This window comes from Oryctolagus cuniculus, chromosome 6 (assembly GCF_964237555.1).
Source record: "Oryctolagus cuniculus chromosome 6, mOryCun1.1, whole genome shotgun sequence".
Lineage (NCBI taxonomy): Eukaryota > Metazoa > Chordata > Mammalia > Lagomorpha > Leporidae > Oryctolagus > Oryctolagus cuniculus.
In genome coordinates this window covers 22,483,161-22,504,826 of record NC_091437.1, presented here as the reverse complement: position 1 = coordinate 22,504,826, position 21,666 = coordinate 22,483,161, and the positions used below count along the sequence as shown (strand labels likewise).

Genomic DNA, 21,666 nt, shown 5'->3' with positions numbered 1-21,666 from the left:
ATATGCGATGCTAGTATCTAAGGTGGTGGCTTAACCTGTTGTGCCACAGTGCGTGCCCTAGCACAGCTTGTTTCAGACCTCCTTCCTTCTGCATAGTTTCCATGATTGTAAAATATTTTTTTAGCTGAAAGGTACAGTTACAGAGAGATGGAGAGACAGAAATCTTCATGTGCTGGTTCACTCTCTAATGGCCACATCATCCCAACTGGGCCAGGCTGAAACCAGGACCCTGGAGTGCCATCTGGGTCTCCTTTGTGGGTGGCAGGGGCTCATGCACTTGGACCATCTTCAGCTGCCTTCCTAGGGAAGGCATTAACAGGGAACTGGATCCAGAAATGGAGCAACTGTCATATGTAGTAGCTTAATACACTGAACCACAATGTTGGCCTTGTAAAATAATCTTTAATATGGACATCTGCAGCCTTTATTGTTCTGGCATAATGGGATAGTATGTTTTAGTGCAATAATTACTTTAAGCTGGTAAATTGAGACCAAAAAGGCAAATCATATTTAAAACTTTATTTGTGGCCGGCGCCACGGCTCACTAGGCTAATCCTCCGCCTTGTGGCGCCAGCACACCGGGTTCTAGTCCCGGTTGGGGTGCCGGATTCTGTCCCGGTTGCCCCTCTTCCAGGCCAGCTCTCTGCTGTGGCCAGGGAGTGCAGTGGAGGATGGCCCAAGTGCTTGGGCCCTACACCCCATGGGAGACCAGGATAAGTACCTGGCTCCTGCCATCGGATCAGCGCGGCACAGCGCGGCAGCCATTGGAGGGTGAACCAACGGCAAAAGGAAGACCTTTCTCTCTCTCTCTCTCACTGTCCACTCTGCCTGTCAAAAAAAACTTTATTTGGCCGGTGCCACGGCTCAAATGGTTAATCCTCTGCCTGCGGTGCCGGCACCCCAGGTTCTAGTCCCGATTGGGGTGCCGGATTCTGTCCCAGTTGCTCCTTTTCCAGTCCAGCTCTCTGCTATGGCCCTGGAAGGCAGTGGAGGATGGCCCAAGTACTTGGGCCCTGCACCCACATGGGAGACCAGCAGAAGCACCTGGTTCCTGGCTTCAGTTCAGTGCAGTGCGCCAGCAGCAGCTTGCTGGCTGCAACGGCCATTGGGGGGTGAACCAACAGAAAAAGGAAGACCTTTCTCTGTCTCTGTCTCTCTCTCTGTCCACTCTGCCTGTTTAAAAAAAAAAAAAAAAAAAAACTGTTTGTGAGCTTCTTCTGGATCTCCCATGTGAGCTTAGGGTCCCAAGCACTTGGGCCATCTTAAGCTGCTTTCTCAGGCCATTAGCAGGGAGCTGGATCGGAAATGGAGCAGCTGGGGCTTGGGACTGGCCCCCCCTGTGGGATGCTCGCATCACAGGCTGTGGCTTAACCCGCTATGCCTCAATTCTGGCCCCTGGTTCTAGTTTTGGTACTCAAAATAAGCTTTGTTTTTGTAGTCATGAAATACGTATATAAGATTCGTAAATAAGGTTTTAAAAGGATGTACATCAAAATCCTATCGGTGGTTACTTTGCCCAAGGGCAGTGAATTTTGGAAGAGTTTAAAGGAGATGCTTAGTTTTATCTGTGCCAAAAACGAAGATGAGGCACTGTGTAAGTTGTAAAGTTGTAAGAATGTAGTGTTTGTCCCTGAGATTTGCCTAAATTGAAATAAAGCAATAGCATGTAGGCTTAACTTTTCCTTCCTGGTGTAAAAAGAAATTTTGAGTAGGTATTGGTTAGGAACTCTTCATCTTTCATACAGAGTAGTCTTGCAAGTAAGCAGGTGACCAGAGATGTGTTCTGAATGTAAACTTCTGGTAGAATTAAATGTGAAGATGACATCGGAGCAAAATTTTACATGATGTGTCACCATGTATTTTATTATGTCATTGTCCTTTTAAAATGAAGTAGCATCTATGATTTCATTCACAGCTGTTCTCATTAGTATGTACCAGCTGCCTAAAACACTAGACATGGTGTTAATACCAGATAGTCAATAATGAAATGTGCCTTGTGAATGTCTCCTTTTAGCAATAACCAGTCAGGAGAGATTGGGATTATCCTATAGAGAAAAGAATTTGGAAATGAAGTACACTGAATGGGTTATACATTTAAGATATATATCTCTTTAAATGCACAGTGGAAATTTTTTTCTATACTTTGTAAAATGTTAGATCAAATATTTTGGGGATTTTGGTGATTGGTGAGTATTGTGAAATAGATTCTACAAAATGTTTAAAGATTTGAGCACAGGTTCTTAAACTTGGTTGCAACCTAGGAAAACTTTAAAAAATATTGAAGTTTGGATCCTGCTCTCAGATTATAACTTGTTTTCAGTGTGCTAAGATTACATGCCACGGCCTTCACCCCAGTCCTTGTCATCCTTTGATTTGTATGGCAATCCGTTGTGGTGTCTCCTCTGGTTCACCTCTGGCTTTTCTTCACAACACTTAACAGTCTATACTGTATTGTTACCTGGCTGTGGTCTTTCTCCCCTCCATGGCGCTGGGAAAGACCTATCATGTTCACTACTTAATCTCTGGGGGTCAACACAGGATCTAGCACATAGTGGCTGACACAGGTGTTAGGCAAGTGATTATTCAAAGAAACAAAAATATTTTGAATCATCCAAATAAATAACAAAGAATCTGTGTTTTAGGGCCAGAGCTGCGGTAGGTTAATCCTCTGCCTGCGGCGCTGGCATCCCATATGGGCGCCAGATCTAGTCCCGGCTGCTCCTCTTCCAGTCCAGCTCTCTACCGTGGCCTGAGAAAGCAGCAGAAGATGGCCCAAGTGCTTGGGCCCCTGCACCCACATGGGAGACCAGGAGGAAGCACCTGGCTCTTGGCTTTGGATTGGCGCAGCTCCAGCCGTAGTGGCCATTAGGGGAGTGAACCAATGGAAGGAAGACCTTTCTCGCTGTCTCTTCCTCTCACTCACTGTAACTCTACCTGTCAAATAATTTAAAAAAAAAAAGAATCTGTGTGTTTTGATAGTGTATAAGTAGTATAGAGAAGCTTCAAAATATGAACAGAGAAAATTTATTGTGTTATAAAAATTAAAAAATTATTAAAATCAAGTGAACTTTTTTTTTTAAGGTATATTTACTCATACATTTGAAAGGCAGAGCAACATAGGGTAGAGGTGATATGGGATCTTCCATCCATTGATTCGTTCCCCACATGGCTGGTGTTAGGAGCCTGAAACTCAGCTTGGGTCTCCCATGTATGTGGCAGGGTCGCAAGCACTTATGCCAAGGCCATCCTCTGCTGCCTCCCAGGCACAGTAGCAGGGAGCTGGATTGCAAGCAGAGCAGATGGGACCTGAACTGGCACTGCATCTTAGAATGCTGGTGTTGCAGGCGGCAGCCTAACCTGCTGCGCTGCTACAGCAGCCCCTGGTGGACTCTCTGGTATGTAATCAGATGGCCATTTGACAGGCTTGAACATTCCTATTATTGATGGGAATGGGCTGTGCATCCTGATAACATTTTTTTCTAGGTTTCGGAGATGAGATAGCAAAGGAATAGTCTAGCCATCTGATGTCTTATTTTTAATAGGATCATAAATTCTGACAATTTCATCTTAAACCAAGTTTGCCTCTTAAGCTGCATTAAATATAATTCAGTGTATCTTTGTTAATGTCATTTCATACTAAATATTGTTTTATGGTTTTGTCTGTAGGCTAAAGAAATCCTGACAAAAGAATCCAACGTGCAAGAGGTTCGATGTCCAGTTACTGTCTGTGGAGATGTGCATGGGCAATTTCACGATCTCATGGAACTGTTTAGAATTGGTGGCAAATCACCAGACACAAATTACTTGTTTATGGGAGATTATGTTGACAGAGGATATTACTCCGTTGAAACAGTTACACTGCTTGTAGCTCTTAAGGTAATTTCAGCTTATGTTTGATTATTTTGAACTGGGTAAGACAGTTCTCTCTTTTTTTTTTTTTTTTTTTTTGACAGGCAGAGTGGACAGTGAGAGAGAGAGACAGAGAGAGAAAGGTCTTCCTTTGCCGCTGGTTCACCCTCCAATGGCCGCCGCTGCAGCCGGCGCACCGCGCTGATCCTGGCAGGAGCCAGGAGCCAGGTGCTTTTCCTGGTCTCCCATGGGGTGCAGGGCCCAAGCACCTGGGCCATCCTCCACTGCACTCCCTGGCCATAGCAGAGAGCTGGCCTGGAAGAGGGGCAACCGGGACAGAATCCGGTGCCCCAACCGGGACTAGAACCCGGTGTGCCGGCGCCGCAAGGTGGAGGATTAGCCTATTGAGCCACGGCGCCGGCTCAAGACAGTTCTCTTGATTGTTGTTTCCTAGTAATTATTTTTTTCCTCTTAACTAAATGTTACATTTTAGAACAAAATTCTCTTGAGAAATGCAAATTATTCAGGTTTTACGTTTATAGGATTCTGCATTCCAAGCATAGGGTTGGGACAGAATGAAAAAGTGGGGAGAAGATAATGCCTTAGATTGTTTGAACAGTCTTAGAGGGCTAGCCAAATAGAAATGTATTCAGTAGATTCAGGTATGGAAAGGTAGTTGTTACCTTCCTAGTTAGTTTCAAAATATTGTAAAGGTACAAATGGATCAAATGTTAGAATGTTTATATCCTCTGACAGAAATCCTGTAATTAGAATGGTGCTGAGGAAGAAATAGAAGAGGAAAAGATTTTTGTGTAAATAAATTGTAGTATTTAATACCAGAAAAAGAAAGTACTCATCTAAATATCCACAAATTAGGGTTTATTGAGGTAGAATAGTTTGTGGCTGTTAAACATGACATAATGTAGATAGTGGAAATGGTAATTGAAGAAGGGAAGTTGCAAAATCATTTGAGTATCAGATGCAGCTTTGCAAAGTCCACAGTTGACAGGAGGCAGATGAAGCAAAGCTGAAAATAAGCTCTGAAGGTGGCCGGTTTCAGCTTTTCCCAAAAGAAACTGACTTGCCCTTCAGGGGGAATTTTTTCTTTTTCTGGGATTCAGTCTCATTAAAGAGTAGAAAGAATGATAAAATGTCTGCCATAGACTTTTCTAACATTAAAGAAGCAGTGCGTTGTGCTTTCAGCAAGGGCTGATTATGGGTAATTAGTATTGAACTCATGGAAATGTTAGGTACATTTCTGGAGGCCATTGTGTTCTGCCTCTATAAATGAAGACATGAGACTGGGCGGTGGAAGATTGTGTGAGAGCAGTGTGCAGCTAGCTGTGCTGTAGACCCAGGCTGAATCCCAGGAGAAGAGTGAATGTGCCACCTTTTAAGAATTGATGCAAGTGGGTGTAACAGGCTGAATTGTGTCCTCTCGGAATTCATACTTTGAATTCCCAACCTATAATACCTCAGAATGTGACTGTTGGAGCTGAGACCTTTACAGAGGTGATTGAGGTAAAATGGGGTCATGTGACTGGACCTTACTCCCATATGAGTGGTGTTCTTGTAAGAGATAGGACACAGGGAAGAAAATGAGAAGACAAATAGAGCCGATGCCCTTCTGTAAAGCAGACACAGAGGTCTGCAGAGAAACCCAACTGTGCTGACGCCAGGTTTCTGTTGCTTAAGCTGCTCCTCTGTTATGGCGCGGTGTTACAGCAGCTAGAGCAGACAGGAGTGGGGGAAGGATTGTCCTTTCAGCCGGTAGTGCTGAGACAGATGGATAAAAGTGAATTACAGACCTGAATATGAGAATTATGGCTGTAAGATTTCTAGGTTAAAACATAGAAAATCTTCCTGGTCTTGAGAGATTTCTTAGATATTAACAAAAGGAAATCAATTTAAAAAAAAAGAAAAACCAGACCTCATAAAAAAGTAAGGTTTTTTGTTCAGAAAATATTACTAAGAACAAAAATATGTATTTGAGATTTTTTTTTCCAAAAATCCTTAATACAACAGATATTTTATAAAAGACAAATACTTGAATAGATTTCACCCCAGCAGATACATGACTGGTAAGTACATGAAAACAAAAACACAACGTCATTAGTCAACAGGAAAATGCAAATTCAAGTCACAATGAGATACCATTTTGCATGGCTCAGGTACCGAGTATTTGTGAGTATGTGGAGAGATTAGCATCCTGGTTCATTGCTTGTGAGAATGTGAAAGGGTCTAGTCACTTTGAATGATTGTCAACAGGTGAAGCATAACTTACTATAAGCAAATTATATTCTGGAAATCTGTCTAAGAGAAATGAAAGCGTATGTCTTCAAAAACTGTACACAGGTGATCGTGGCAAAAATTCAAAATAGCCTAAAGAAAGGAAAGAAGCTACTCAACAGTGCCTCCTACCCATGAATACAGAATATGCCGTATAACGGTACTGTGAAAGACTGCAGCTGCACAGAGGAACAAACCACTGATCTATACTGCAGCACGGATAAGCCTTGAACATATTCTGAGTGGTGTTTAGTGCAGAAGCTATGTGTTTTTGTTTTTGTTTTTTTTTGTGTGTGTTTTTTTGTTTTTTTTTTTGTTTTTTTTTGCATTATTCTGTTTCTTATGGAGTTTGTAGAAAAGGCAGTCTCAGATAAATCATTGGATGGTAGGAGCATGGGAGTAGGGAGTGAGTGTAGACAGACAGGAGGGACTCTTATTGGGGGAATGGAATGATTAAAACTGGGTTTCAGAAAGTTTCCTGAATGTTCCTTTGGTGTTTGAAAGCTGTTTCATGGTTTCCATTCTGTTGTTGTAGGTTCGTTACCGTGAACGCATCACCATTCTTCGAGGAAATCATGAGAGCAGACAGATCACACAGGTTTATGGTTTCTATGATGAATGTTTAAGAAAATATGGAAACGCAAATGTTTGGAAATATTTTACAGATCTTTTTGACTATCTTCCTCTCACTGCCTTGGTGGATGGGCAGGTATATGTCTCAAACCTTTTTTTTTTTTTTTTTTTTTTTTTTTTTTTTTTTTTGTAAAGATTTATTTATTTGAAAGGCAGAGTTAGAGGAAAATATCTTGTATTGGCTGGGTCGTTCCTCAGATGGCCACAGTGGCAGTGACTGGGCCAGGTCGAAGCTAGAAGCAGAAGCCAGCTCAGAAGAGTTACTTGGACCATCTTCCCCAGGTGTTAAGTAGAGAGAAATCTTCCATCTGCTGTATCACTATCTAAATGCCCACAATACCTGGGGCTGTGTCAGGCCAAAACCATGAACTGGAAATACCATTCAGGTCTCCCACATGAGTAGAAGGGATCCAAGTACTTGAGCCATCATCCGTTTCCTTTCCAGGGTGTGTGTTAACAGAAAGCTGGATCGCAATCAGTCTCTGTCTCTCTCTCTTTCTCTCTCTTTCTCTCTCCCCCTCCCCCCCTCCCCCCCTCATGCAGGCTTCCCGGTTGCTGTGTTAATCTGCTATTCAGCCTGCCTGCCTGTAAAAGCTGTTTTTGAAGGAGTTAATTGAGATGGTTTATCAGGAAGAAAGGGAGTGTACTCAGTAGTTGAGAATGGCCTGGGGCAAAGATGGACTCTGCAGGTTGAAACTTATTCAGATGGAGCACAGAAACACCTGTGGGGCCAAGTAGTCAGGGCTGCAGCCCGCAGCTTAATCCAGAAGAATGTTTTAGGTGACATTAACATTTGAAACCACTCTTTTTCAGATCTTCTGTCTGCACGGGGGCCTCTCACCATCTATAGATACACTGGATCACATCAGAGCACTTGACCGCTTACAAGAAGTTCCCCATGAGGTATGGCTGTGTTTGATAAACTTTTCAGAAAGCTTCTTAGTTTTCTGAGTTGTGAGCACTCGGATCAATCCATTTGTTCAGAAGAGGGTTTTGTGAAGAAACCTGCCAAGATCACAGCAGCTGTGACACTGAGCTTAGGAGGACCTGGCTCTTCCGTCTTCACAGCCTCTGCTTTAATCACAGTCTTTGCTGCCTGACACTGAAGTTTGCATATAACAGGCGCATTCATTAGTTAGGGCATGTTGGTTGATTTTTGGGAAGCTTCCATGTCAATTGTGCTTCATAAGGACTTCTGAAAAATGTCTTATTCGACATAAACAGTAACTAAAATCTTTCGCCATTTTTAGTAAAACCACTCAGAAAAGAGTAACCTACTAGGGTGTGGCTTCTGACAAAGTAGTCAAATCAGTTGTTAAGCATTTATGTATAACTCAAACCTGTTTCCCAGGGTCCAATGTGTGACTTGCTGTGGTCAGATCCAGATGACCGTGGTGGTTGGGGTATTTCTCCTCGAGGAGCTGGTTACACCTTTGGACAAGATATTTCTGAGACATTCAATCATGCCAATGGCCTGACGTTGGTGTCTAGAGCTCACCAGCTGGTGATGGAGGTAAGTTCTGTTTTTTGAAACAATTTGATTGTTAGTACACATACGGAAAGATGATGCAAGGGAATTTTAAATTAATGATGCTGGTGGGAAGTGCCACGTATTCTTCCTGATGAGTTTTGTTATTGTGGCCTGAGGCTTTTTAGTAGATTCACACTGCAATTAAAATCTCAAGCTTTTGGCACAGTGAGTCACAGAGTTAACATGCTTTCAGAGAATTTTTAGTGACTGGGAAGTGCTTAGAATTTAAGGAAGTTGAGGAAGTACAACCTTTATAATTTCAATTGTTTTCCATGTTTTATATATATAGGAGTGATAGGAAAGAAGTACACCATGAAGTTTTAAGTGGTCCTTCAGAATTACAAGTGATTTGAAACAAAGAATCTAAAGGGCAAACAGGCTGAGGTTCTTGGTGTAGAAAATTAAGATCTGGCTTAGCTTAATGCTGTTACTGTTACATTATCAATAATACCTGGCTCTGCTAAAGAAAAGAAAGAAATGTGTGAATAGCTCTAATGAACAGAAAGTAACAAGCAGCTTGTAAATTGCAGTGGGCTTTGAAGGGGGTGGGACTATTCCTGGGCAGTGACCAATTTAAGGGTCTTTTATTTATTTGAAAGGTGGAGTTAAAGGAGGAGAGAGTGAATGAGTGAGAGCAGACTAGCAGGTTTCCTTCTACTGGTTAACTCCCCAGATTACTGCAACAGCTGGGATTAGGCCAGGCGATCCAGGAGCTTTTTCTGGTCTCCCATGTGGGGCCAGGGGCCCAAGCCAATTGGGCCATCCTCTGCTGCTTTTCCAGGCCCATCAGCAGGGAGCTGGATTGGAAATGGAGCAGCTGGGACTCAAACCAGTGCCCACATGGGATGCTTGCATCTCAGGCAGCAGCTTTACCCACTATGCCACGGTGCCAGCCCCTTAAGACTTGTGTGGAAGTAGAGACGTCTTTTTCTGTTCTGAGTCACATTTAGTTGTATAAAGGATTAAAGTTGATTTTAATTTCTTTTCCATTTAGGGATATAACTGGTGCCATGACCGAAATGTAGTAACAATTTTCAGTGCTCCAAACTATTGTTACCGCTGTGGTAACCAAGCTGCAATCATGGAACTTGATGACACTCTAAAATACTCTTTGTAAGTGTTCACGCCCAGTGTTTCATCGCCATTACTGAATATTTGGTTTTACTGGGACATTTAAGGGTTTGTACAATCATGTTAAATTTTAACTTCTTCTTGGGACTTATAATATATTGAAACAGTACAGTAGAAACTAATATATTGTACACAGATCATAATATGAATTATTAGAGTTTTAACTTTTAAGATACAGTTCTTTAGTTGCATTAAAGTTTATTTAGTTGGCAGTCTCTCAAACCATCTTAGCAGGAACCCTAGTTTTTTTTTTGTTTTTTGTTTTTTGTTTTTTTTTAAGCAGAAACCCACTCTTAAGGAATATTGTTCTTAGGAAAATTATAAATTTTTTAAAAATATTTACTTATTTGCAAGTCGGAGTTACACAGAGAGAGGAGAGGCAGAGAGAGGGAGAGAGAAAGGTCTTTGAGCTGCTAGTTCACTCTCCAATTGGCTGCAATGGATGGAGCTGTGCTGATCCAAAGCCAGGAGTCAGGAGGTTCTTCCGGGTCCCCACAAGGGTGCAGGGGCCCAAAGACTTGTGCCATACTCTACTGCTATCCCAGGCCATAGCAAAGAGCTGGATTGGAAGTAGAGCAGCCCAGACTTTTCATCCCAGGGGGGATGCCGGTGCTTCAGTCCAGGGCGTTAACCCTCTGCGCCACAGCTCCAGCCCCAGGAACCATAGTTTGTAAAAGCATCATTTTTGTGGCTGAAGTTGCCCGGGCTCTTTGCAGGAAAGTGCAGTTAGAAGCTCTTTTGACTGCATGATTTAGGTATAGGTAAGCTCCTGTTACATGAGACTGACCTAGAATGGAATAGGAAAAAAATGTAATGTTTAAAAATGAATGCCAGTGATTTGGATTGCTAGTGCATGGCTGTCAGAATGTAAACAAGGAATCTCTTGTTTTTCAGCTTGCAGTTTGACCCAGCTCCTCGTAGAGGCGAGCCACATGTTACTCGTCGTACCCCAGACTACTTCCTGTAATGAAATTTTAAACTTGTACAGTATTGCCATGAACCATATGTGACCTGATGGAAATGGGAAGAGCAACAGTAACTCCAGAGTGTCAGAAAAATAGTTAACCTTCAAAAAACTTGTTTTCACACGGACCAAAAGATGTGCCATATAAAAATACAAAGCCTCTTGTCATCAACAGCCGTGACCACTTTAGAATGAACCAGTTCATTGCATGCTGAAGCGACATTGTTGGTCAAGAAACCAGTTTCTGGCATAGCGCTATTTGTAGTTACTTTTGCTTTCTCTGAGAGACTGCAGATAATAAGATGTAAACATTAACGCCTCGTGAATACAATAACTTCCATTTAGCTATAGCTTTACTCAGCATGACTGTAGATAAGGATAGCAGCAAACAATCATTGGAGCTTAATGAACATTTTTAAAAATAAGTACCAAGGCCTCCCTCTACTTGTGAGTTTTGAAATCGTTTTGTTTCTTTTCAGGGATACCATTTAATTTAATTGTATGATTTGTCTGCACTCGGTTTATTCCTTTCTCAGATCTCACCCCTGTGTTGTTCTTTGTTATTGTCAGAACCTGGTGAGTTGTTTTGAACAGAACTGTCCCTCCCTCCCGTCTTGTAAGATGATGTTACTGCACAAGGGCACTGCAGTGTTTTTCATAATAAACTTGTGAACTAAGAACTGAGAAAGTCAGATTTTAATTGTATCAATGGGCAAGATTGGTGCTGTTTATTAAAAAAGATAATTGATAAATTTGTAGAATTCTAGGTAAAGAAAAATAAAAATCAAGGCCACTGCATAATCTCTGATAACGCCTTCATATTCTTCAGATTAACTTCCGGCTTTATTTGTGTTCCGTGTAATACAGTTTGTCAGATCACTGATGGGCTCTTTGTGGGTTCCTCCTGTATGTTAACTGGTCTGTATGAAAGAAAATGTGCACTGCTTTAGTAAGACGAAATCATGCAAGTTGATTTCATTTTGGAGTAAAACTTAACAAATTAAGGGTGTATCTGCACTGCGGTTTCTGGTTATAAATATTTTGCTGTATGTATTATATGAACTCTTGAAAATGGTTGGCAGATTGGTTCGTTTTTAACAAATATTTGTACATTATTTGTGGACTTTCTTGATCTTAAATTTGTCTCAGAAAGCTATTAACGTACTAACTTGTTAAGTTCTTTTAAATGGTATTAGTGAAACCGCATAGAAAATTATTGTTGGGTCATGGTTTAGTGTTCGTTGGGTCATGGTTCAGTGTCAGTGCACGTTCACCTGGAGAGTGGCACTTGAAGTGATAGCACTCAGCATTGGATGGGTTCATCCACTTTTATCCTTTGAGTAGGATTAAAAGTTAAATTAAGATTTGATATTTTTAACCAAGTTAAACTTCTGAACACTTTATCATTACTCGTGTGAATGTAGCAAATAAAAATGTCCTTGATTTCTATTCTGTGTGGAATTTGGCCCAACAGAGAGAAGTCAGTGTTTTTCTTTTCTAGGCTGCTTGGGGGAAACACGCACTTCTTGGTGGGTGAGTTTCCTGAATGCTCCACTTTTCTCTGACCTAATTGATATTTTTTGGTGGCTTACAGAGTTTGTTGTCCAAAGGAGAAAGCCCTCAATTTTTTTCTTGCATGTCTCCATTTCATTTCATTGTTTCCTGCTTTCGTAAGAGATAATTTTATTTTTTTTTCTCATTTCTGTTCTTTTTTTTTTTTTTTGAGCAAATGACTTGTTTATGTTTAGTAGTTTTAGTTCAATACTCAAGTTATCTTGACACCATTCAACTGCCTTTTAGGTCCTGTGATAACAAAATTGACTTAGGAATGCCTGTCTTAGAATTGACTTGTGATACAGTTAGCCAGACACAAATTCACTAAAATAACTTTTCTTTCTTTTTTCTTTTTGTAATATTTACTTTATTTATTTGAGAGGTAGAGTTACAGAGAGAGAGGGAAGGAGGGAGGGAGAGACAAAGAGAGGTCTCCTATCCTCTGGTTCACTCCCCAAATGGCTGAAACAGCCAGAACTGGGCTGATCCGAAGCCAGAAAGCAAGAGCTTCTTCCAGGTCTCCCACGTGGGTGCAGAGGCCCAACAACTTGAGCCATTTTCTCCTGTTTTCCCAGGCCATTAACAGAGTTGGATCAGAACTGCACCATCTAGGACTCGAACCAGTGCCTGTATGGGAGCACTGCAGGTGGAGGCCTCATGAAATTGGTTTGTAGTTAACAGAACAGAGGTTTATGTTTTTGGAATGATTACTGAAGTTTAACATAATTGTCCATTTGTAGAGAATGACTGGGCTTTGTCTAAACTAGAAAAGAGGGTCCTTCTCATTTCCTAAGAAAAATGTGTTGGTAAGTAATTTCCTCTGAAAATCTAATTCTGGTTTGATAAGAATAACCAAGTTGGGTGGCCATAGTATTGATTTCTCAATTAGGAACAGATTAGAATAGGATTTTCCCAGTAAACTTGATGAGTTCTTTTTATTCTGGGAACAAAGGTTGGGCAAGCCTGGAGAAGCTTGCTTCAGACCTGAAAATGAGTTTGTAAAATGATGTGCTTAATTTTTGGGTTGTATATTTTAGGCAAATATGATTTTTTCTACCTTTTTCTTGGCTGCTCTGTTAAATATTTGTTGGTTGTAGTAGGTGTTTTTCATGGATTTATAGTATTTCGGCATTTGGTTGCTTTGTAAGTATGTAGCTTAGTAGTGGAGATTATGATTTACATTGTTCAGAGGAGGGCCCTAGACACAGGGAGTTTAAAGATTTCCCAAGTGATTGTAAATTGCAGCTGTTGCGCCTCTGTGGTAATGGGTGATAGTGTGGGTTTTGGTAAAACATGAAAATGTACCATGTGAGTTTGTTACAATAGTGGTTTTTATACCTGTGCTATATAGTAAATATTCCTGACTTTGTGTTCCAGAAATGGGTTGAGTATCAGACTTGTTTGCTTTAAGATGAATTGTCTTTCTGTGTGCTAAAGTTACCTTTCATTAAAGGCTTGATCTTTCTCATTTTAATTTGACATTGCTAGCCTTTATAAACTGTTTTTGAGCATGGCTAATGATGCTCCTAATTTGTTTAAATTACAAATTTTAGCTTTATGTGTTAAGATTGTGAGTATATTTTATTTCTGCTTTTTATTATATATGATAATACTTCAAAAAGTTTGTGTGGAAATGGAATTAAAAGATAAGGTTTTGGGTCCAAAATGGTTTGAAATCTATGCTTAGTTACTTCATGATACATGGTTTCCAAGAACTTTTAAAATCCGTTACAGATATGGTGTTGTTAAGGCAAGAATGAAACATTGCCAAAATAGCATTGCGGGCTTGCAGGCTGCTGCCGGGTAGATAGATTAACCTTTATCAGCTGCCTTAGAAATTCAAGGGAAGGAAAGTGTTGGATTTGAAAGTTGGATAGACCAGGGTCAGGTAACAGTCACGTAGACAGCAGTAGTTTGATTTGTGTCACCTGTCAAGCCTGGACTAGAATGCTCTCCCAAGAGATAAGAAAGACAATAGTTACAATTAATGATTGAGTGCTAGAAAAAGGCCACATTTTGTTTTTTGTTAACAACTAATCCTCATGGCTGAAGTTGGATTGCAAGTGGTTTGTATTCTCTGCAGGCTTGAGAAGTAGTTCTTGCCTATGATGATACTAATGTAGCCATCTGTCTGTGGCTTAATTTTCCACTTAAGCTCTTGGGAAACTCCCTTGAAATGACCTCAACCTTTGGTGTACAATCTCCTTGATCACCTGACTTTAATGGATTCTACCACATGTCATTTACTTGGAGTGAAGGGAGCTCCTTGCTTTGTAGAATACTAGAAGACTAAAGTGAAAAGTCTAACTCAGGCTTGTGGAAATGCCCGAGTCTGTTGAAGACCTCTGCCTCAAGGCTTACCCTGCTGTGCAAGGAGACCACTCATTGGATTCAGCTTTTTGTAGTAGTTGAAGAACTCCATGGGCTGTGGAACCTGCGGGGTAAGGCGAGGAGTAGTGAGGTTTTGTAGGCCTCCTCAGGGGTGTCAGGCATGTCTTAAACTGCTTCTCCATCACCACACCAGAAGTGCGTGTACAGAAGAAGGACGGGGAGGTATAGGTAGTTGAACTGTGAATCGGGATTTTGGGAGTGGCAGTGTGATGTCTGTGTTAGCACCTGAAGGGGTGAGGGAGTGTGAGACCTGGTGTGGTTTTGCCCTTAAATTTAGCCTTTGCTTTGAATTTCTTTAAAATAGAATCTTAGTGGTTACTGTGTTTGTGTTTGGGCTTTTCCAGCTTCACCGTGGTTCCTAGGAACAGTGATCCTACTCATCAGCAGCCAAGATTTGTAATCACTTTGACTTGTCTGCTGATGATGGCCATCGTTATGTTTAAGGATTGCAGATAAAGTGATTTGTGGCTTGCGTTGAATTCAAATGAGTAGGAGAGTGGGCAACAGTGAGCGTTCAGAGCTTGAAATAGCAGAAAGAATTGCTTGTCGCTGAGTGTTTCTGATGTGCTAGGCTTCTCACATGGGTTATTTCATCAAGTTGTCTCAACACAGTTTAGAAGGGCAGGGAAGATTCTGTGGTTCAAGCACTGTGACCACCAAACCTTTTCAGGAAACAGTAGGGTTCTCTTGGCTTTGCTGCAAATATTAATGATGTTAGAAGGATGGGCAAGAGCCCCTGTTGCTTAGGTAAAGAGGCGGTGACTGTGTGTGTGTGTGTGTGTGTGTGTGTACGTACGTGTATGTGGCAGGCCTCTCGGGAGCTGTGGTGAGGAAGGCCTGCACAGTGGGCCTTGGGAGTGTTGGCCCAAGTCAGGAATCCCAGGAACTGCATTTTCAGAGTTTGTGGAATGACCTGTGTGTCTCAGGGGCATTTATTTTCAGATTTTAAAAAGGAGTTGTCAGCTGAGGCTGCCTAAGCTACTGCTACCATAGTTCGTGTAGGTGGACGTTTTCACAGTGGAGCTGGATTGGTAGGTGAGAACATAAAGAAGGAAAACCCGTGGCTGTGTATGGAGTAGCACACCCACCCCCATCCTGGCAAAATTCATCTAAGTGGGATCGCTCCTCCATTTCCCTCTTGAAAGCCCTGTTGATTGGGGGCCGTCCTTGTAGCTGAGGAATGAAGTATGTTTTTTAGGCCTGATAAGGTTCCAGAAACAGGCAGCTATTGAGGCTGACAAGTGCGTGAAGTCATATGCTAGCCCTTGTCACCTGGCATTGTCCCACCCTGGGAAGGCCTCTTGCCTTGCGCCCCTTCAGAGGAGCCGGAAGCCAAGACCAGCTTATTTTTTAGTCTGGTGTCCTGGTGCTCATTTAACCGTCCCCAAAATGGGTTGTATAGAGGCCTTGACCCCATAACTACTGTCTGTCCTAAATCTTTATTGGTGCTCGGTTTCTATTTTTAAAAAAGTGATCTCTGCTTCTGTCAGTCTACTTGTAGTAAAGCGGTCGAGAAGTCCTTCAGCCCCACTCTGGAGACAGGCTTACAGCAGGCGGTTGTAGATACCGTCACAGTGCGCTGTCCAGGAGTGGGCCTGTGCGTAGAGTGCCGTGCCTCTGTTAGACTGCATGGAAGTCACATTGTCTCCCTGGGAGCCACTTAGATTATGGTGTCTACCACAGTGCTGCTGTGTGTGTTAATGCTCACCCTGGTAATTTTAATGTTTATTTAATTGAAAGAGTAACCTGGGCCGGTGCTGCGGCTCACTAGGCTAATCCGCCTGCGGCGTCGGCACACTGGGTTCTAGTCCCAGTCGGGGCTCCAGATCCTGTCCTCGGTTGCCCCTCTTCCAGGCCAGCTCTCTGCTGTGGCCAGGGAGTGCAGTGGAGGATGGCCCAAGTACTTGGGCCCTGCACCCCATGGGAGACCAGGATAAGTACCTGGCTCCTGCCATCAGATCAGTGTGGTGCACCGGCTGCAGTGTGCGGGCCGCGGCGGCCATTGGAGGGTGAACCAACGGTAAAGGAAGACCTTTCTCTGTCTCTCTCTCTCATTGTCCACTCTGCCTGTCAAAAATAAATAAATAAATAAATAAAGAGTGACCTGGAGGTGGGCGCCAGTGGACAGATCTTTCATCGGCTTGTTTGTTCCTCAAATGCCTGCAAACAGCAAGGGCTGGGCTGGGCAAAAGGCAGAAGTCAAACTCCACCTGGATCTGCCACACAGGTGGCAAGAACCCAAGTATTTGAGCCATGATCCACACCCTACCGCACCCCAACCCCTGACCCAGTCACATTAGCTGGAAGCTGGATCAGAAGTGCAGAGTACCTGGGAACGTGCGCCCTGATAGGGCATGTAGGCATCCTGAGCTGTGGCTTACTCTGTCATTCCACAGCACCCTCCCCTTGACCTTTGTAAAAGCATATGCTGTAGGGGCTGGCATTGTGTTACACAGGGTTAAAGCCCCAGTCTGCAGTGCTGGCATCTCATATGGATGCTGGTTCAAATCCCAGCTGCTCCACTTCCAATCTGGCTCCTGGCTTTGGATCTGCCCTGTTCTGGCCGTTGTGGTCATCTGGGGAGTGAATCAGTGGATGGAAGACTCTTTCTCCCTCTCTTCCTCCCTCCCTCCTTCTCTCCTCTGCCTCTCTAACTCTGCCTTTGAAATAAATCAGTCTCGGGGGAGAAAAAGTAGCATACGGTGTGTTAGGTCCTTTGCCAATACATAAGCATTTAATTGTTTTACAAGTAACAGTAGTGAGTTCTTGGAAGTATGCTGGCCTTGAAGTAATTAAAAGTTAAACAAGGAGGCAAAACTACTTCATATGTGGCTGTGATTGGGCACAGATCCAGTACATGGGGGCCAGATGTCCTGGTTTGCCCAGGACTTGGGGGTTTCCTGGGAAGCAGAACTTTGAGTTCTCAGGCTGGGATGATTGGTCAGTCCCAGTAAGCCGTGCCATCAATGTGGGCACAGAAAGAGCCTTTCCCACCCTCGCCAACCTGACAGAATCTAGACTCTGCTTTGATGCTCAGCGGGGAGCTGGTAACAGCATGGATTTGTTCAGATCTCATGGCTGAAGAATCCACAGGAAGCAGTCTGCATTAAGTCTTGACTCTGAGGTTTGACTCCCTATGTGCCAAGCTACGTGTTTATATTTAAGACTCTTCAAGGCATTGCAAGTGTGACACACAGGACAGAGATACGTGGGTCTGAGACAGATGAGAGGTAGGAGTAAACTGACAGTGCACATGAAAGGCAAGGATGTGGGTGGGGCTGTGGGATTCTGGCCAGAGGGCTGAGCCAGTATGCCGCCCCCAGGCCCCTGCTGAGCCGAGTGGACTGCACTGGTTGCCTTGTGGGTGTGGCACAGGTGCAAGTGAGCAGATGACTGCGGAGGGCTTGGGAGGCATTGTTAGTTCATTGCATGGGCGCCGTGTCCTGCCTGTGAAGGAGGAGTGCAGTGAGGTTCTGGTCGTGGCTTTGGTGTCTTCATTCACTGTTCTGTTAGCTGGCAGCCTTTACGATGTGACAGCCTTTGAAAGGGCCAACAGGAGGAACTGGATTGAAACCCTCAAGCTGCCCTAGAACTTGCTTCATGCCAGGAGTAAATAGTCGTGTAGGAGACAGAATGCCCTCAGGAAGCTTCCTCATGAGGTACCTAGGAAAGCTGGTTAGGGATCCTGTGCTGTGAAGAACACGCAAACTGGATGCAGGAAGGTAAAAGCAGTGCCCTGCTGGCCAGAGTTCACACATACTGGGTGTGTGTGTGTGTGTCCACTGCACAGCCCACACTTGTAAAAGATTTTTCTTTTTTTAATTTGTTTGAAAGGCATATAGACAGGGCTGGATCTCCTATTTCCTGGTTCACTCTCCAAATTTCCCCTAACTGCCAGGGCAGGGCCAGGCTGAAGCCAGGAGTGGGAGCTCAGTTTAGATCTGTATGGGTGGCAGAGGCTCAGCCAGCTGAAGCATCCCTTTCTGCCTCCGGCTTCCCAGGGGACACATTATCAGGAAACTTTAATCGGGACTGAGGAGGATTAGAGTGTAGGCACTCGGACAGAGAATGTGGGAGTCCCAGCTAGCACTCCATCCACTCTGACTGGGTGGCTTCTCTTTTAGAGAAATAGATGTTAATGAGACTGAGCTACAGTATTTGGTCTAGCCACAAGGCTGGTGGGCTGTGATGAGGGATCCCGGAGCTGACAAGGAGCCACTTGTCACCACTCGGATCACAAGATGCCTGCCACTTGTTTTCAAAGAACGGACTGCTGTGACCAAAACCCAGTCACATCTCTGGAGAGCTCTGCCTTCAGTGCCGGGCTGTAAGGGGAGCTGCGAGCTGGGAGCCTGTGCTTGTTCAGGCTGGGATTCTGGGGCCTACACCGGAACAGCCAGACGTGCTGAGAAGTGGACACGGCGGTCCTGGTGGGCAGTCCTGCAGCTGTGACTGCCAGACAACCCCCTTCACTTGAGATTCTTTCTCGGGCCTCAGAAGCAGTGATTCCCACGGGCTCTTATCTGATCGCTAACGCCTCCCCTCTACCTCACCTGTTAATACTCAGAGCGCAGTCAGTGTTCTGCATTGCATCCACTCCACTGCAGCTGCACCTGTCACCTTGGCCGCCTTGATGGGCCTGTTCCCGGCAGCAACAACACAGGGCTCCATGTCTTCAATCCTAAGTGCAGGCTCCTTTGACCTCCAAGTCGCTGCAAGTGCCTGCTCCCCCCACCCTTTAAGGTTTCCTTAGGTATGTATTGAAAGGCAGAGAGACAGGAAGAACCAGAGGTAGTGCATCTGCTGGTTTACTCCCCCAAGGGCCGCATAACAAGCTGGGCCAGGCTGAAGCCATGAGCCTGGAATTACATCTGGATTTCCCACGTGGTGGCAGGGGCCCAAGCATTTGGGCCATCTTCTGCTGCTTTCCAAAGTGCATTGGCAGAAGTGCATTGTGGCTGGGAAGCAGAGCTGCTGAGATTTGAACTGGTGCTGGTGTCATGGGCTTAACCTGCTGCACTGGCGCACTGGCCCCAAGTGCTTGCCCTCTGCTGTGCCCTTGGCAAAAGTTGAAAGAATGTTTTCTTCTCTGCCAGCCTTCTCTTACCATACTTTTCTCAACACGTCAGTCCATGCAAATAAATGACTGTCAAGGTGATTTTCCCATTGCTAGGTATATAGATACTTTTTCTGACTTCAGTTTTTAGCATGGGAAGTGAGTAACCAAAAGTCAGCTGGGAAGAATTCCTTTCCTTGTCACTGCAGTGGCTGCTTCCCAGACCCCTTGCCAGTTAGAGCGTCTGTCTCCACCGTGGGGGTCTCAGTCCCATCTGTGTCACAGAGTCGCCACGTCTTCCCTGACCTGCAGAGTTCAGTATCCAGCCATGTACTTGAGACGACTCCAGTGTCTTGGCGTGCATTTCAGTCGGAGTTCCTGACGTCCCATCTCCCTGTCTCCTACCAGAAGGTAGTACCACCGTTCGTCCATTTATCCTTGACAGCTGCTGCTCACCCTCCATAGGTGATCCTTGAAGCACACCTACAACACCTTTGTCTTCATCTCCACCGCACCTGGCTCTGCTCTGTGCCTCCTTAGAAATACTGCTAATTCCTTCCCTCTCCACAGTCCACCTTCCACGGTCACAGAAAGATTGTTTTTAATGAGTGAAGAGACAGATTTTTCACTCAGCTAAGGCTCAATTTCAGTTTCCCACGTGAACTTCAGAGACCCAAGTGCTTGAGCCGTCACCTGCTGCCTCCCAAGGTGTGCGTTGGCAGGAAGCTGGAATCAGAAGCAGAGTCAGGGTGTGAACCCAGGTTCTCAGGAATGGGATGCAGGTGTCCGAATCGGCATCTTAGCCACTGTGCCAAGTACCCACCCAGGTGATTGCTCTGAACCGTAGATCAGATCACGCCCCGTTCCTCTCCACCAGCACTGAGACTGCTCCATGCAGACGGGATGAACTCCAGCCTGGTGATGGTGTCCTTAGCTGCTTCCCTGCCCTCTTTTCACTCTGCCCCCCTGCATTAGGCTCTAGGGACGTTGGCCTTGCTGTTCCGGACGGTAGGAAGCCTGGAGGCGGCACACACTCCAGTGTAACACTTGGCTGCTTTCTGGGGGGGGGGGGGGGCTGCCTTAGGCAGCTTCCTGCTCCAACATACTGCTCTCCCCTCAATTTGGAAGCCAATTGTCTTTGTAAATATATATATAGATTTACTTATTTATTTGAAGGAATTGCAGGGAGAGAGAGTTTTTTTTTTAATATTTATTTGAGAGATAGACTTAAAGACAGTGAGAGTAAGAGACAGAAAGGTTTTCCATCCACTGGTTCACTCCCCAAATGGCCACAATGGCCAGGATCCGAAGCCAGGAGCTTCTTCCCGGTCTCCCATGAGGGTGCAGGGGTCCAAGCATTTGGGCCATCCTCTGCTGTTTTTCCCAGGCTGTTAGCAGGGAGCTGGGTCAGAAGTGGAGCAGTGGGGATGTGAACCGGTGCCCACGTGGGCTGCAAGCATCGCAGGTGGCAGCTTTACCCACTATCCCACTGTGCATATGAACCAGTTCTGAGGTTTCCTCAGGGTTTACCTTTCGCTCCCCCTCTTCATGGAGGAACGACACTAAACCCTGCCTAGGTTTCCTATCCGAGTCACGGCACCATTATGTCGCTCCCCCTCTTCACGGAGGAACGACACTAAACCCTGCCTAGGCTTCCTATCCGAGTCACGGCACCATTATGTCGCTCCCCCTCTTTGTGGAGGAACGACACAGGACCCTGCGCTGTTCTTTTGTCTGCTCGGCCCTCCCCGGGTTTGCCACTGGTTCTTCCCAGGTTGGCTACCGACCCTTCCCCCTGCCACTTTCCCCACTTCCGCGGGGGAGTGGCACACCGCCGGCCGGCTCTCTCGGGGGCTGCTCAGATGTTCCTCAGGTGTTCTTGGTACATGTTGTCTCTCTCCTCCTTTATAGTCCTCTTCCACCAATCCCAACTCTGCTACCCACACGCCGAGTACGCTGCTCTCCTCCAATCAGGAGCAGGATCAGCTCCTGCAGGTCATCACTCAAGTTGGTGAGAGGCAGCTGCGTAGAAGTTGTTACTCCCTTCTCAGCGCCATATTGTGGGAGAGCAGATGCATAGAATAAGTCTTAATTCCAGTAACAGTCTAGTCCGAGTTGCTTCCCACATTTACCCACTTCACATTCTCTTATTTGTGCTTAGTGCACGCATCTTGCTTGGAGGTCAGCTTGGGGGCCAGCTGAAGACTTTCTTGTCTGCAGCGCCCTAGGTAAAGAAATGTCTGTGACTACTCCATGCTGGCAGCTTGC

The 21,666-nt window shown here is 44.6% G+C and overlaps 1 protein-coding gene across 1 annotated transcript in view; it reads left to right on the top strand.

The window, feature by feature from the left end:
* The window catches only part of PPP2CA (protein phosphatase 2 catalytic subunit alpha), a gene marked incomplete at its 5' end in the record, with an annotated part of 28,233 nt that extends 17,099 nt beyond the window's left edge, over positions 1-11,134 (top strand). Inside the window, 6 exon segments of the mRNA NM_001101686.1 lie at positions 3,667-3,876; positions 6,674-6,847; positions 7,585-7,674; positions 8,123-8,284; positions 9,297-9,415; positions 10,328-11,134. Of these exon segments, the coding sequence (NP_001095156.1) occupies positions 3,667-3,876; positions 6,674-6,847; positions 7,585-7,674; positions 8,123-8,284; positions 9,297-9,415; positions 10,328-10,400 (828 nt within the window). The 3' untranslated portion in view covers positions 10,401-11,134.
* Between the last annotated feature and the right edge of the window lie 10,532 nt (positions 11,135-21,666).